We start from the raw sequence: 15,540 nt of genomic DNA, 5'->3' as shown, positions 1-15,540 counted from the left end.
TGATTTGTCTAAATTCAGCTTCAAGCTCAGATGTAGGGTGACCAGATGTCCCGATTTTATGGGGACAGTCCCGATATTTGGGGCTTTTTCTTATATAGGCTCCTATTACCCCCCACCCTCTGTCCCGATTTTTCAGACTTGCTGTCTGGTCAGCCTACTCAGATGAGAGAACAGCTGTCTGATAATGAGGATGCTGCTGTTGACTTGGATGCTTGAGCTCCACCTAATAGCCAAATGTGTAGGTAAGGGAAAATTTGGACACCTAAGTGGCACAGGTGGGCCACTACTACCAGCCTGCATTTTGTGAAGACCTTTGAGGCCAATGACAGACCAAAAGGGGTGCACCATGTACTGGTAGTGGATGTCTCTTGCTATAAAGCAAAGGTACTTTCTGTAGCTAGGATATATTCCCATGTGGAAGTATCCGTCCTGCAAATCGGGGGCAGCATACCAATCTCCTGTTGTCTGCAGTGGCTGATGATTAATGGTCATCAGTTTAACTCCTGCAGTACAAATCTTTTTCCCTTTCAGGACTGGGTGTTCACCATAGATCAGACTTATTTCAGCTCCTAAGTCCATAGCCACAGCATTGTGGTTTTCCAGCTGCTGCTATTAGTTGTAATACTCACTTATAGAATTACAGGAATTTATTGGAATGTTACAAGTAACAACTCCTGCACACATAGGCAGGGCATGGCTTCCTCCTAAACCCCTCAGATCACAAACCACTACATAGTAACATACAAGACAACAACTTAAAGCTAAGGTAAGGCTAGAACACCACCGAATGTTGTCGACACTAATCATTTCAGTATGCGTGAGAGAGCTGATAAGTGTCTCAGATGCATCTAATATTGACCACTCGCTTTGAAAAGGACTCAGAGACTGCACATTTTACAACTTCTTTTATTTGAAAAGCCTTTTAAAAATCGAAACAGTCTCCTTTCTCTACCACCCACCAGCTTCTCAGCACTCTCCTGAGATCTCCCTGCTGCAAGTTCCCTCCAAAACAGCTATCCATATCATGTCCCCCTATTGTTACTCTACTTTCATTGACAGTCAGCTTTGTCCACTTATTTTTCATTAGCATATTTCAACTACTATAACTTGAGAACTACAACACAGCATGGACTTTATGTCAACTATTAAGAGCATCTAAGAAATCCTTTATCAGTCAAATATGGATTAGAAGAGGGTCCTAGTGGAGCTGAGAACATTCGACTAACTGGGAACCCTTATCTGACTGAGAAGAGATCCTAAGAGGATCTCATTTTGTTTTCAAGTGTTGATATTGTGCTCAGATCATGGTGAAATAAAGATGCCACACAGCACTTATATTATCATCATATGGCTAACTCAAGGGTTTAAAAAGCATCATTCTGACCTTATTCATAACCCAATATATGGCAACAGGGATTATGCAGGATGAGAACTCAAAATTTCACTATTCCCTTCCTCTTCACATGCCACATTTACATGCCAATGTCTGGAAGCAGCAATTGATAGGAAAGACAGGTAGTTTCATAAATAAACTAAATCAAATAGGCTTCCATACATTATAGAAAGGGCAAAGGTCAGGGGATTCAGGGCAGCTGTCCTAATTTATCTATGTCATAAGGCTGATTTCACAAGAGAACAAGAGATCAATTCATAGAATATAAGGGATAAAAGCCTTTCACCTCCAGGTCACCAGTTCAAATCCACCTACATCAATAGTGACTGAAGGTTGTTACCATCAGAAAAGTCTTCAGCTTCTATATGAAATGGGTTTGGATGAATCTGTCCACAACCTAGCAGACAAGTATACCCAGTTGTCAGTTAGTTAAAGTAGAGAGGCAAAGGACTGACAGAGCATGAAGACTGACCTGTCTTCTTACTGTACAATTACTGACTCTCTGGGTCAGGATTGAGGCTCATTAGTAGGACAGTTTGGAAAAGTTTGTTTGCACTGACCCTTACTATGCTGCCCCTGGTTAAATAGAGCAGTGGTTCCCAAACCTTTTAATAAGGTGACCCACCAACTGCATTTTGTCTTTTTTTCTGCGACCCACCATTACATGTATGCACACTCTACCCCAGCACCGCGAACCTAATGCCGGTCCAGTGTGGAGGGGCTTTCAGTTCAATTTCGTCTGAAGCCATGTTTGTTTTTATAAGACCAGGCAAGACTGCTCAGTCCTGCTTGTTATTATAATGAGCTTGGGATACACCCTGTGCATTTCATCCAACAATAGTAGTAACAATACAATACTTCACAATGGAACCTTTCATCTACAACCAGGTTTACAAACAATATGCAAATTAATCTTTTTTGCTATATTATTCTGTCCCCAGCCAGTGACTAAAATAAATGCACTTCTTACTCCTAGCAATGGAAGTGGGGATGATCTGTGCAGCTGTTTTCTGTCTCTGGGAGGAAGATGGTAGGAGACACTAGCAGCATTATTTGTCCTCACAGTCCCACTTCAAAGCATGAAAAGTAGGGGAAATAAACAGATAAACCTTTGGGGGGGGGATGTATTAGCTGCATCTGTTGGGGAAACAATGACCCCAATCACAACACTGCCTTTTCCATCAGTTTCTAGCAGATCTCCAGGCACGAGGAAAAGGCTTCTTATTGGCAAAATACTGAGTTCCTTGCAGGGCTGTGAGGCAAGGAATCTAATTCTGATTAATAAAGATAAGCTGGTGCAATGGAGCTTCTCAGGGTACGAATTAAGGCTCCTGTGCTATTACACACAAATGGTTGTGCTTGAAGCAGACATCCACACGTTTCCAAGAAGGGGGCCTTTCCAGTGGAATATTATGTGGAATATGAATGGCACATGAATCACAGGAACAGCTATCTAGGAGAGTAATACAACCTTTTACCATAATCAATAAACTAACCTTATACATGCCCCAGAGACATGTCAACAGCCTGTCATGGAGACAAGACTAGGAGTCAAAAGATAACGTCAGGAAACTATGAGACGCTCCTCAGGTGTATTTTCCTTCTGAGCCTACAAATGCCCCACAGGCATATCCACAAACTGATATGGAGCCAGCTCAAGAATAGCCTGGAAACCACTAAGACATTTCTTGGGTGTGTTTTCCTTCTGAATAATCTACAATAGTGAACAATACCCTCCCCCTTTACACAAACATCACTGACCCAGGAAAGAAAATGAGGTGTCTCATGGGTTACAAACATTGCACTTCATCCTGTAAGGTGCTCAGCACCTCCTGGAAAGCGCCAGATGTCTTCAGCTCCAATAGACTCTCAGTAAGTACTCAGCATTTTGGAAAATGGAGCCTGTTACCTCTACAGTTACTAAATATTTTGGGGCACCAGTTTCATTTTTGTTTACAAATACACATACCCACGGCTTTGCAAAGGAAAATGGTCTCAAACCCAGACTTTCAGGAATAATTAATCTGTTCCCTTCTTTCAGAGCCATCAAATAAAAAGAGGGGGTTGATCACTTGATGATTACCTGTTCTGTTCATTCCCTCTGAAGCACCTGTCTTTGCCCACTGTCAGAAGACAGGATACTGGACTAGACGGACCATTGGTCTGACCCAGTATGGCTGTTCTTATGTTCCTATGTTCTTATGTTCCTTTCTATAAAGTCCTTTGCAGTTATCAGCTTGAATTTAGTGCAAGACAAAGTGGTTACCATGTTAGTCCAGCAAACAATAAACTGAAGACAAACTCAGTTGTCAAAGACAATACCTTTCATTTGTAAATAAAACTGTTTGGCTTGTGAGACTGTGTGCCTGATTCTAATTTCACTTACCCTGGTATAATTCCATTGGCTGCAACAGAGTTAATCCTGGTTTACACCAACATACATGGGTATGTTTACACAGCAGCTGTGAGCAAGCCTAGATATACTCTTGCTAGCAGAACCCGAGCTAGCATGCTAAAAATAGCAGTGTGGACATTGCAGTTTGGGCTGGAGCGTGGGCTCTCAAGTCCACCTGATCCCCTACGCTTGAGAGCCCAAACTGCAGCCCAAGACAAGCTCGAGTCCTGATAGACAGGCTGTCTACCCAGACTGGGAGGCTTGCTCCCAGCTGCAATGAAGACATAGCTAGTGAGAACAGAACCAAACAATCTTTATTTACCTAAACATGGTTAGTGTACTGTTGTACCACCACCATGCTACCCTGATGACAATAAACTGCACCCTATTCTTTATCAGATTATAGGACTCAGGAGTGTTCCTTTGTTTGCAATTTCTGTGGCCTGAATCAGGATGTTAAATATGTAGCTTCTTTTTGGTTGAAGTTTATTCCAGACTTTCCAGGGTTAATTCTACAGCTTTGCTAAAATGTTTCACAAAAGCAAAGTGTTTGCTTCATTGGTTTTCATGTGTGATAAAATTATCAAAAATGTTAAGCATATAAATAGCTTACAGGCAACTAATATAGCATCGAATGTGCAAACTGAGGACACAAGTAGCACAAAAAATAGTGAGTTATTATCAAATGCTCCTTATTGTCCTTTTCTGTTCTTGTTTAGCATGCAATTAACAAATATACTACTTCCTCTGTGCTTACAGCCTAGGGAATTTAAGTTGTTAATAGTGCTAGCAGTGAATGAATTGAGTGGTACAACATTCCTGTCTGTATCTTTAAAATGACAACACTTGGCTGATTTACAACCCCCTTAATTCCTTTACAATCACTGGTCAATTTTATTGTGGCTAATCCAAGTCAGGAAGATCCCATGCCGAAAGACATTACTGTACATGGAGTTACATTATGCACCTTCACACTATGCTGTTATCCCAAATGCCTTTCAATCTTATTCAAATTGAGATAGCAACCGAGTTCACATCGGAACCTTTGGCGTCGGTAAAAGTGAAATTGCGAGGATCATTTCTTGATCATCAAAAAGGCTAACAAACCCAGTGACAACTTTCTTTCTTTTGTTCTTTTAATAATTAAAGCTCAGTGTTGGACAGAAGAGGCACAACAATTTTTGATAAAATGCTACATGTCAAACTTGAAAAGCGTGACCAAAAAAACCCATTTTCTTGTAGATTTAAATATCACTGCACCTAATTACACAAACTACTTCAGTTTTTATCGTGTTCATAATTAGCTCATTCATCCATATGATTTCAGATGTTAGAGGCTTTTCAATACTACTGTCAACAGTAATACTGGGCCTGAGCCAAAAGAAAGACTCTCATTGACTTAAATGGGCTTTGAATCAGGCCCATAACTTATCGGAAGGGCTGTGACCACTACCAACCAGATACCAGAACCTAATTACAGTTCAGGGGCCAAACACCTACATTGATGAATAACAAAATTCCTGTGTTTTCCCCACTATCCTTGGCATTAAATATTTTCTATTTTAAGACCAAAGACAGACACACAATATTGTCTGCTTATGTGTCAAATCAAAACTTTGACTTGTAACTCTTATTTTTATGTATACATACATACTTCAGTAGCATCCAAAGTCCCCAGCTGGGAGCAGCAGAGCCCTGTTGTGCTAGGGACCGTCCAAATACATTGGAAGACTTGATTCCTGCCCAAAAGGGATCACAATCTAAAAAAGGGTTATGAATTTCTGTGGCCCAAACGACCAATAGCAACTGCACTGCAGAATCTTATGATTCATTCCAGGTATCTGCCACAATGGTTCACTAAGAGTAACTGCATCTGAGAAGGGCAGTGGTACATATCGGTGTTTAGAAAGGTAACAGACAGACAGCAGTGCAGAAATAGCTCAGTTACTGAAGGTGTAGTTCAGGCAACCGTAATTCAAACTGACCTGACAATGACTTTAACCTTCAGCTGGAGGCACAGCATTCTCTCAGGATAAAAGGAGATGCAGCATTTGTATTGGAGTGGCTCACACTGTACTCTTTCCAGTGCAAACACAGCCAGCTCTAAAAGGTTATCTTGCTGTGAGCAATCAGGGAGGACTATTGTCTACAAGTGATGGAAATAAGATCTACCATATTCACTTTGCAACAAGAGTAGATATGACTGTAGTCCAAAACAGCATCCACTTAGTGTGAGCAAGGGCACTTACCTAACAGGGCATTACGCCCATTGTCATCTGGCAAGAATCTTTTATCTACGGCACACACTAAAAGGTGATCAGGCAGATTTGGCGATTTAGCACCAACAAGTAAAAAACCCGAAGGCACCTCAATTTGATCATTGGAAATGGATACCAGCCTCAAGTCTTTACCAGCCTGGCAGAAACCTAGAAAAAACAAATGCAACACGTTTCTGAGGTCAAAGGTCATTTTGCTTAATTCTTCACAATTTCCTTATTGAACAAACTCCAACTTTTCTTTTTATTTAAAAAACATGTTAACCTAATGTCAAGTTTAACTTCAGTGTCAATATTTTTCCGGCTACTTGGCGAGCTATAAACGAATGCTAGAAATACAATGAATAAATAAAAATTGGGAAATGTAAAAATAAAGTTTTCTGCAGCAACAGAAACACATCTATGTTGCACAACATATACATTTTATGGAACTGTATACATTTAACAATATAAACAAGATTATATTAAGCTGTATGTTTAACAAGAGACAATAGCACTTGGTGTCTGGGCAGTTTTACAGTTTTGATACAGTCTTTTCCCTCTTGTTTGTGTGGGTCTTTCTCCCAGCCACAGGAGAGGGCAGAAAATTTTTGTTTTAAATAGGAAAATATGGTGATAAAACCACAAAAGTTGGCAGAGCACTCAGCAGCAGGTGTAATATCTGAAACTACTTTAAACTCGAGTTTTTTTAAAACTGGATAGATTTCAAGTTGCTGGCTAGTCCCCTCCTTCATCCTGACATAGAAGTGCTCCTTTGAACGATTCAGCAAAGACACACGTATGATCAACCAAGTTTCTAGTTTTGTCTAAGAGGTAACAAACTGTGATAGCCCCACAATTTCTATATACCTAATTTTGATGAGCCACTTGGAAGGTGCTTGTTATGATGTTTGGAATCAATCCTGCACTCTTTACTGGGACCCCAGTTCCCACTGATACCAATGGGAGCTGTGCCTGAATAGACCATTGGATCAGTTGCCAAACTTTGAGTCTTGTGAATTTCTTACCATCAGTAGTGCAGCAGCCTTCAGGAGGAGGTTTCATCTGATAAGAGAGAGGAGGGCTACTTGATTCTGAACTTTCTTCTTCCTCCTCCTCCTCTTCTTCCTCATTATCCACTCTGCTGCCTGCTACAAAAGTACCACAGGAAAAAATTACATTTAGACAATAGATAGCTGTGGCAATAGCTGATCCTGGGAATGAGCAGTGTCCCAGTTACAGCAAGCGCTATAGAAAAGTAAGATTCCCTTGTTTTTGCAAGGAACTGTGGTGTTGCCAAGTCTCACAATGTTTGGTGTTTTTCTTAAAGCTCCAGGTCCTGGAACCCTGTGATCATGTGAGAATTTCAACTTTCATTTAAAAGAAAAAAAAGGTTCGGCAATTGTGATTGTGAAGAAAAGCTTTGAAATGTGACCTGAGTGCACTTAAATCTCAGAAAACAGAAGGCAAATAGAAACAAACCCCCAAATTTTTATTTTTAAAATCTTATGATTTTGAAGTCAGACTCATGATTTTGGGGGGGCTGACTCACGACATTTGAACCCAGGGAGTTGCCAATAATAGAACTCTGTCCTCATAAAAGCCCCCTTGACCTTTGTTTTCGATATTTACAATGTCTAATCACTTTGAGATGCTCTCACAAAGCAAAAGATCAAATGCAGATTATCAATAGTTAAGTGCTGACTATATACTTGATGCTGTACCCGAAACAGAACAAAAAATAGTCCCCTGCCCCAAAGATCTTAAATTGATGGACAATACAAAACCCACTGGGATGGGGAAGGTGTGTCTGTTCCAAAGCTCAAAGTCAATGGGAGTCATTCCACTGGTTTCAGTGGACTTTTGGATGAGGCCCTGGAAATCCCATGGGCGGGGTCAGCCACAGAGGAGTTTTCTCTGTGACCCTCCTCCCCCACTTTGTCCCCTCCTTAATTAAGGGCTCCAGGGTTAGCATTTGTGAGTTTTGCAGAATAAGTGAGTTTTAATGAGGGATCTGAAAGAGGAGAGGTTGGGTGTTGGAAGCTTGACCCTGAAAGGTGCCAAGCACTCTGGCCTCAAGACAGCAAAATATTTAAGTATATGCTTACCTTTACTCACATGAGTAGCAAGATTGATCCCCTGGTGAACAGGGATAAAGGCAGAGTGGTACGCACAGGGAATAACATGGGAGAAGGCACAAAGACAAGAGGTAAAGAGGGGACAAAGGGAGAAGTGAAGCAGCCTTTGTCACTGGAATGCAGAGACGGGAGTAACAAAACGCGGGAGCAGAGATTTAGGCAGGGGAGAGCTGTGCAGGCTTTCAGATTAAGAATGAAAGGAATCCAAAAGCAAACGTGCAGCTATACGACATGAGTGACAGCTCCATTTTGCACTAACAGGCATAGTTCAGGGGTTTGGTCTTTATTTTCAAGCATATTGCAAATCATGGTTATGAGTCAAAATCCGATTTTAAATCTGAGTGTAAAAAAACGGCTTCCCACATTAAGCCCCATGTTTATGTGGATGAGATCTTAAGGTATGTCTACACTACAAAGAAAAACCCGCAGCAATGTGTCTCAGAGCCCGGCTCAATTGACTTGGGCTTCTGGGGCTTGGGCTGCAGGGCTAAAAATAGCAGTGTCGGCATTTGGGCTCAGGCTGAAGCCCTGGCTCTGAGACCCGTCCCACTTGCCAGGTCTCAGAGCCAGGACTCCAACCTGAGCCCAAATGCCTACACTGCTATTTTTAGCCCCGCAGCCCAAACCCCAGAAGCCAGAGTCAGTTCATCTGAGACTGGGAGCCGTGGATCTTTTGTTGCAGTGTAGACATCCCCCGCACAGAGCACAGGAGACTAATGGTCTACCCTCACACACAGCTGTCAGCATGATAAAAAACTGTACATTTTGAGTATCTGCAGTCTATACAATATAATTCCATTTTTTTTTTAAAATAGTCTACAGAAGGTGAAAGTTGCACAATGAAGCACTTGTAAATTAGGAAACAACAATGTTACAAATGGACTCAACGTTAGCTCTACCCCTTGTGTGTTACAGGGCCAGATCTTTGGCTGATGTAAATTAGCATAGCTCCATTAAGTCAACAGAGCTATACTGATTGACACCAGCTGAATTACATGATCAGATAATATTTCACAGCTAGTGCAATGTATCAGACCGTTATTGCTACCATCTTTATAGAATTATTTCTACAGCCTCATTGCATTTTTCAGTCTTTTCTGCTTACATTATTTTCAGTCGTGATCAAGTGCATCTTTATTGATTGAAATTTTACATGATAGGTTCTCCTCTTGCTAAGTATTCTTTTAAAAACTAATCTAAGCCCCAATCCTGCAAACACTTAAATATGTGTGTAATTTTACTCAATGGGACTATACTCACATGAGTAATGTAATGTATGTGTGCAAGTCATTGGGATGAAGGCTTAAATCAATAGCCATAACACTTATTTTCAACCAGCAACAGAGACTTCCTTAGGTGCAAATCAGGGGATGAGCCAGTTAACTGCAAAGATAATTTAGCTGCAAACCTAGATCTAGGCTGTGATACCCTTATTAATGTTGAATAGCACCTTACTCCACAAACAGTCCCACTGAAGCTGAGTGGGGTACTAGTCAATATGAGCAAGGGCATCATACTCCTGACCCCCCTTGGATGGTCTGTATATGCCAATTAATTTTACTATTACTATGTTACTGCACTTAAATCCCAGTCCTACTCCCATTGAGATCAACTGCCATTGATGTCGATGTGCAGAATTCAGAAGCTAACATGTCATATGATCAGTGGTGCAAGTGGAATCCATTTTTTACTGGTTCGCAAACCCCCCCCCCACACACAGGAGGGCACGTGACCTCCTCACGTGACTCCTCCCAGCCCGGGGCCCCCACGCTCTCCCCATGATCCACCCCCCTTACCTGAGGAGAGAGCCCATAGTTCTTTATGGAGTTTTAGTTGTTTTTAAAGAAGAAATGACTAAAAATACATTTTGTAATGTGGGACCACTTGATTAGACACTGCTGAAAAGCCTTAACCCACCCACCTTACAGGGGCTGTCTGCTGGGGCCCTTCTCCTGCACACCTTAAGTAAGCTGCAGGCACAAGACCCTCTCCTGTGCACCTTAGGAACTATGTGGATTTTGCCTTATGAGACACACAGTACCCTAGACGTCTCCAGTAAGAGGCAGCAAAAGCTCTCATGCCAGTTGAGCCACCTCAAGGTGAGGCCACATGTCCCCACGTCCATAGACAGAAGGCATTAATGAGAAAGGAAAAGTTCACATTATAAGATCGTCCCCACCAATCTCAAAATGGAAAAAAATATACAGGGCTAGATCATCAGCTGGTGGAAAATGGCACAACTCCGCTGCCTTCAATGGGCCCATACAGATTTACACCTGCAGAGAATCTGGCCCCCAATCTTTTAAGATGCAACAGGGAAGCATGTCCATACTGTAACAGACACAGACTAGCTACAGCTCAAAAATGCCCCCAATAGTCAGGGCAGAGACTACAAGAAATCTAAACTAGCACCAGCCAAACACCCTCCACATCTACTACACCCATCAAACCATCCTAGGAAGTGCCTGTATGTCACTCTACTAAACATCTGGAGGAGGGTTCTCCAAGCTCCAAAACCCACGAAAAGAAGAAGACTTTAAAAGCTAGTCATTAGAAAGGCAAGATTAAAGGTGAGAGGTCACATCAGACTCTCTAGGCTTTTAGACAATCCAGCAAACTGGAAGCAGGATCATTTAAAGAGAATCAGTATTTAAAGAATATTTTCAAGCAGTTTCAAAAGCTGAATGAGCCAATACAGGAGAAGAGAGAGAATGCATCACTACATGGGCAAAGATAAAAAAGAGTGACAAACAGTGTTGATGGAACCCATGGAGCTTTTAGTTTATTTAATATATAGTCCTCAAAATGATTATGGATATGATGATTAATGGACGCAAACAGATCTATATAAAACAGTAACAGCAGCAAACAAGACAATAGTTGTCTAGAGATGTCTAAACAAAGTTTTAGGATACAGAAAAAAATGTTTTAAAAGCAATCGTTTTGTTGAATAATATAGTATTGTAATAGTAACAAGGGGTTATCCCTTGCTCTATCTTGTGTTATCAAAATGATATGCAAAAACTGGAGTTAAAAATGTTGTAATTTAGACATAGTGACATTTGAAAAAATAGCTTAAAAATCTACAGGCTGAAAAGAGACCTTAATTTCAGCTGGTTTACTTTGTGCATATTTGGCACAGACTTTTAAGTTCAGAAGGGACCATTATGATCATTCAGTTTGATTTCCCACATAACACAGGCTATAATCTGTTTCACATTTATAGGATTTAAATTGTAATATATAATCATAAATTGTAATAACACTAGTCTAGTTTTACTGCGTAGGCACTTTGCCCTATTATTTGTGAAGGTCTTTCACACAGCAACAGGGGAGAGAAAAACATTTATTTTAAATAGGAAAATGATTATATGAACCACAAAAATCGGTAGGTGGGAATTAGGGGTAGGGGTAGAACCTGAAACTACTTTCAACTCATTTATTTTTAAATTAACAATATTTCAAGTTCACAGTGTCCCTTTTAAATTAACAATTTTAAAATTAGAACAACAACAGCAGGAACAAAAAACCTGACTGATGTCATAGTGGTTGGTTTTGCTGCCAAGTGGTATGGTGAACAGGGCAAACTAACACCAAAAAAATGCAGTGTGAGCTGCAAGATCACTTCAGAAAAGCACTCTCTTCAAATATGGCAAGAAGCTATAGCAACTTGTGATGCCATTAGTGCCTAACAGGATACCAGAGTCATTCTGCTTAGAGACAATTCTGCATCTGTATTTTTGTCATTTTGTGCCTATACGACTTAGCTGGCAGTGCAGAGAATGTTAAATCAGAACTCCTGGACTCTATTCCTTGCTCTGCCACTCACTGTATTACCTTGGGTGAATCACTTAACCCATGGTTCCCTCCATGCTTGTATAATGGCGACAGACCCCGGTCATCAGCAGGCAGGATCGAACCTGGGACCTTTGAAGCTTAGTGTATGAGCCTCTACTGCAGTGGTCCCCAAACTTTTCTTTCACGCCCCCCCCCTTACCATTAATAGACTGTGCCTGTGCCCCCCTCCACAGGCCGGGAGCAGAGCCACAGCTGGGGCCAGGAGTCGAGCCGTGGCTGGGAGTGGGTCCCGGGGACCAAGACCGGGGGCCGATGGCTGGAAGCAGGGACACGGCTGGGCCGGGGGCCGAGCAGGGGCCACACCTGCAGCCAGGGGCTGGGGCCAGGCTGGAACGGAGCTGGGGGCAGAGTGGGGCTGGGTGGTGCTCCCTCCCCACCCCTGAGTGGGGACTTGCCCAGGCCCCGTCACGTCCCCCCCCCCGGACATTCCTCCATGTCCCCCTAGGGGGGTGTGCCCCATAGTTTGGGAGCCACTGCTCTACTGCATGAGCTAAAAGTCACATGGCACTTAACCAAGTGACTCATCAATCTCTAGATGGTCTAGGTGCCACAAGAGGGGGACAGAGCCCCACACCAAGTAGGCATGGGTTACACTTTGAAAACACTGTATTGGGGCAGGAAATGCTAGGACCACAAATAAAATGCACCACAACAGACCCACTGTGTCAAGGAGTCAGGGAATAGGGAGGATACAGATAGTTGGGGGACCAAGAGCTGGTGTCGTGGCACAGTGCCTCCACAAGGATGGCCCATTGCTTCAAGGTTATTGCCCTCCACCCCTCAGATCTTAGCGCTTCATGGTTCCTAGAGGAGGAAACTCCTGTTTGTTCTGGGGGGGCTGGAGTTGGATGTAAGATGTGAGATTGCAACCTCAACCATCTTATGCAACAACCCAGGAAAAGCTCTATTAGGCAATCCATAAAGAGTTTCCACCCTCTGATATTTGCATGAAAGGGAATGCTTTAGGCAAAGATTTGTGAGGTTTAATTAATTGAGGCCTGATTCTCTTCACATTGACTGCAAAAAAAACCCAAAAACGGATCAGGCTAGGAAGGTCTGTAAAGCCCTTTGAGACCCTTAAATGAAAGGAGCTACAGAAGTGTGAAAACTGCACCTTTGTCCCGGAACTATGCATCTGCTCTTGCAGCATCTTTCCCAGCTGATGTCATAATCCACTTTGTGACATAAGAGTTAGTTGCCATGGAAACATTTATGAAATTCCCAATAGAGGATAAGCACTTCATGTGGGGAATAAGCAGCAGGAGCAGATGGACACTCAGAGATTATGTTTTCATGCAAATGTCCTTAGCTAGCAGTAAAGAATGGAGGGAGAAAATTAAACGTGTATGAGATATAAGCAGATCTGTTTCTAAATAGAATGTTTTTTCAATATTTTCAGTGAGATATTGGCAAGTGTTTAATCTTTTCAAAATGATTTCATTTGTTTTCAGTGGCTGGATTGATATTTTTTTAGAATGCTTATTTCATTACAGACTATATTATACCTTACACATTTTGCATTCCATATGTGCCTACATCATCTTTTGCAGGCTACAAAAGAACACACACACAGAGGAAACAAATGCAACATTACTCCAGTAGTTAGTTGAGAGAGAGAGGAAATATGTGCACCAACAGGATAATGTTGCCTGCACATTGTCAGACCCACTGAGAACAACACAATTTAGCACCTAAGTAGACTTGATGTTATGTATTAGCACTTGTTTTTCTAATTAATTTGGTTGTCAGATCTACACATTTCATCTAAACTATTCCACCTCCAGAGAGAAAAATGAATGAGTACAAGAAACAGACAAGGTAGGTGAAGTAATATTTTTTATTGGACCACAGACCTCTGGGTAGCTTGAAAGCTTGTCTCTTTCCCCATGAGAACTTGGTCCAATAAAAGATATTACCTTACCCACTTTGTTTCTCTAATATCCTGGGACCATCACAGGTACAACAACATTGCAAACAGAAGTAGAAGAGACACCAACAAAGCAGCTCAGCAAATATATAAATAAATCAAAGAAATCCAAGACACTAAACATCAGTCCAGAGGCCATGAGCAGGATTTACCATAGAACACGAGGTAACAGCTTAAGCCAATATCTTGAAAAATGGAGATCAAGTTAAAAACACTGTCACGCCAAAATTAATCATAAAATCTTCTTAGCATACTTAATAGGAAGGCTGCAAATATTTTTGCTTCTTTCATTCATAATCAAAATTATTTTTAGCATCTCTCATTTGTAAATCTGTTGTATTTTTGCAACTGTCTAACATGGTAGAATTTTCTATTCTATAAAGCAAACTACCAGATAAAGCTCTGCTCCTCCAAAGATTTCTGCTGTGTTTAGTGGGTGAACTCATAGTGCTTCCAGTTATGTATGTCCATAAGTGTTTGCAAAATAGAGCCTTACTTTGTAAAAACAAAGAGCATTCCATAATTATTCTCTTCAAATAGTTCTTTTTTCAAATTTGCATTAGATCTGGGGGGAGGAGGAGGTTGCACAGAACATAAAGCACCCAAACAACTTCAAATACTTTTGCATCTCTCTATATTTAATTTGAAAGTTTCATGCTGATCACAGGATGAACAAGGAATGGATTCATAGTTCTATTTGAACAGAAATATAAATGCCAAGATTTCCTACCTTCTAGTGATGAAAGTTGCTGCTCGGCTTCCAAATACAGCTGAGAAAAGATTGGTCTCGGGACTAAGTTGTTTGAGCGGAGAGAGGCCTCAATAGAATTATGCAATACTTCTTCGAATCTGGTTGTCTTGAGCTGCCCGGCGTAAGAATTTCCCATCTTCTTATTCAAAAAAAGAAGAAATAAACCACGTTTCAATTTTAGTTCACAGAGCTAGGAGATCACATTGTGTGGAAGCCAAACCACAACATTTCTCATGAAAGAGGAGCACTGCATTGTCTACACTGAAAGGCGGAAAAAAAGAAAACTGACAGCAGCAGCCACTAAACAGATCCTGCTGCTAAATTACAGGAAGTTATCTAAGTAACAGCATTCTGTAATTCAACAGAAAGGCAGCAAGGTCTGACACCTTTTTGAAGATGTTGCTAGAAATCTGATTCTAGTAATTCCCTACTTTAACAAACTACGGCAATTCAGGAGATGCATTTGCAATAGTCAGTATTCTTATCTGTCAAACAATCTTTGTGTTTTCCGTATCTCAAACAGAATATACTTTAAAGGGTCTTGTGGATAACAGTTATGTATATGTGTATTGACAAATCAATGGCCCATCATAACACATGCCTAACATTCATGGTTAGAGCAGTTTAACTATTCTTTTAGAAGTGTTTTCTCCAAGCAAAATAGTGTTGCCTATAACTAAAATCCATTTTAAAAGGATGGCTGAAAGTATCGCTGGCATCTTTCCCCCACTAATTGGAGATTTATGAATACATTGAGACAATATATTTCCTTCTAAACAAGCACAAGTGTTTTTAGAACAAGAGTCAGATAAGTTATCAATTT

At 41.2% G+C, this 15,540-nt stretch overlaps 1 protein-coding gene across 1 annotated transcript in view; it reads right to left on the bottom strand.

The window, feature by feature from the left end:
- GREB1 (growth regulating estrogen receptor binding 1) overlaps positions 1–14,853 on the bottom strand; it is an 80,502-nt gene extending 65,649 nt beyond the window's left edge. Inside the window, exons 1-3 of the mRNA XM_024192595.1 lie at positions 14,697–14,853; positions 7,072–7,194; positions 6,038–6,214 (exon numbers count right to left, since the gene is read on the bottom strand). Coding sequence (XP_024048363.1) covers positions 6,038–6,214; positions 7,072–7,194; positions 14,697–14,853 — 457 coding nt within the window. The remainder of the gene's footprint in view (positions 1–6,037; positions 6,215–7,071; positions 7,195–14,696) is intronic.
- Positions 14,854–15,540: the final 687 nt, after the last annotated feature.

This window comes from Terrapene carolina, unplaced genomic scaffold (genome assembly GCF_002925995.2).
Source record: "Terrapene carolina triunguis isolate 2854851 unplaced genomic scaffold, T_m_triunguis-2.0 Scaffold42, whole genome shotgun sequence".
In the NCBI taxonomy this organism is placed as follows: Eukaryota; Metazoa; Chordata; order Testudines; family Emydidae; genus Terrapene; species Terrapene triunguis.
The sequence above is the reverse complement of the archived record's forward strand: the minus strand, read 5'-3'. Positions and strand labels throughout refer to the sequence as shown.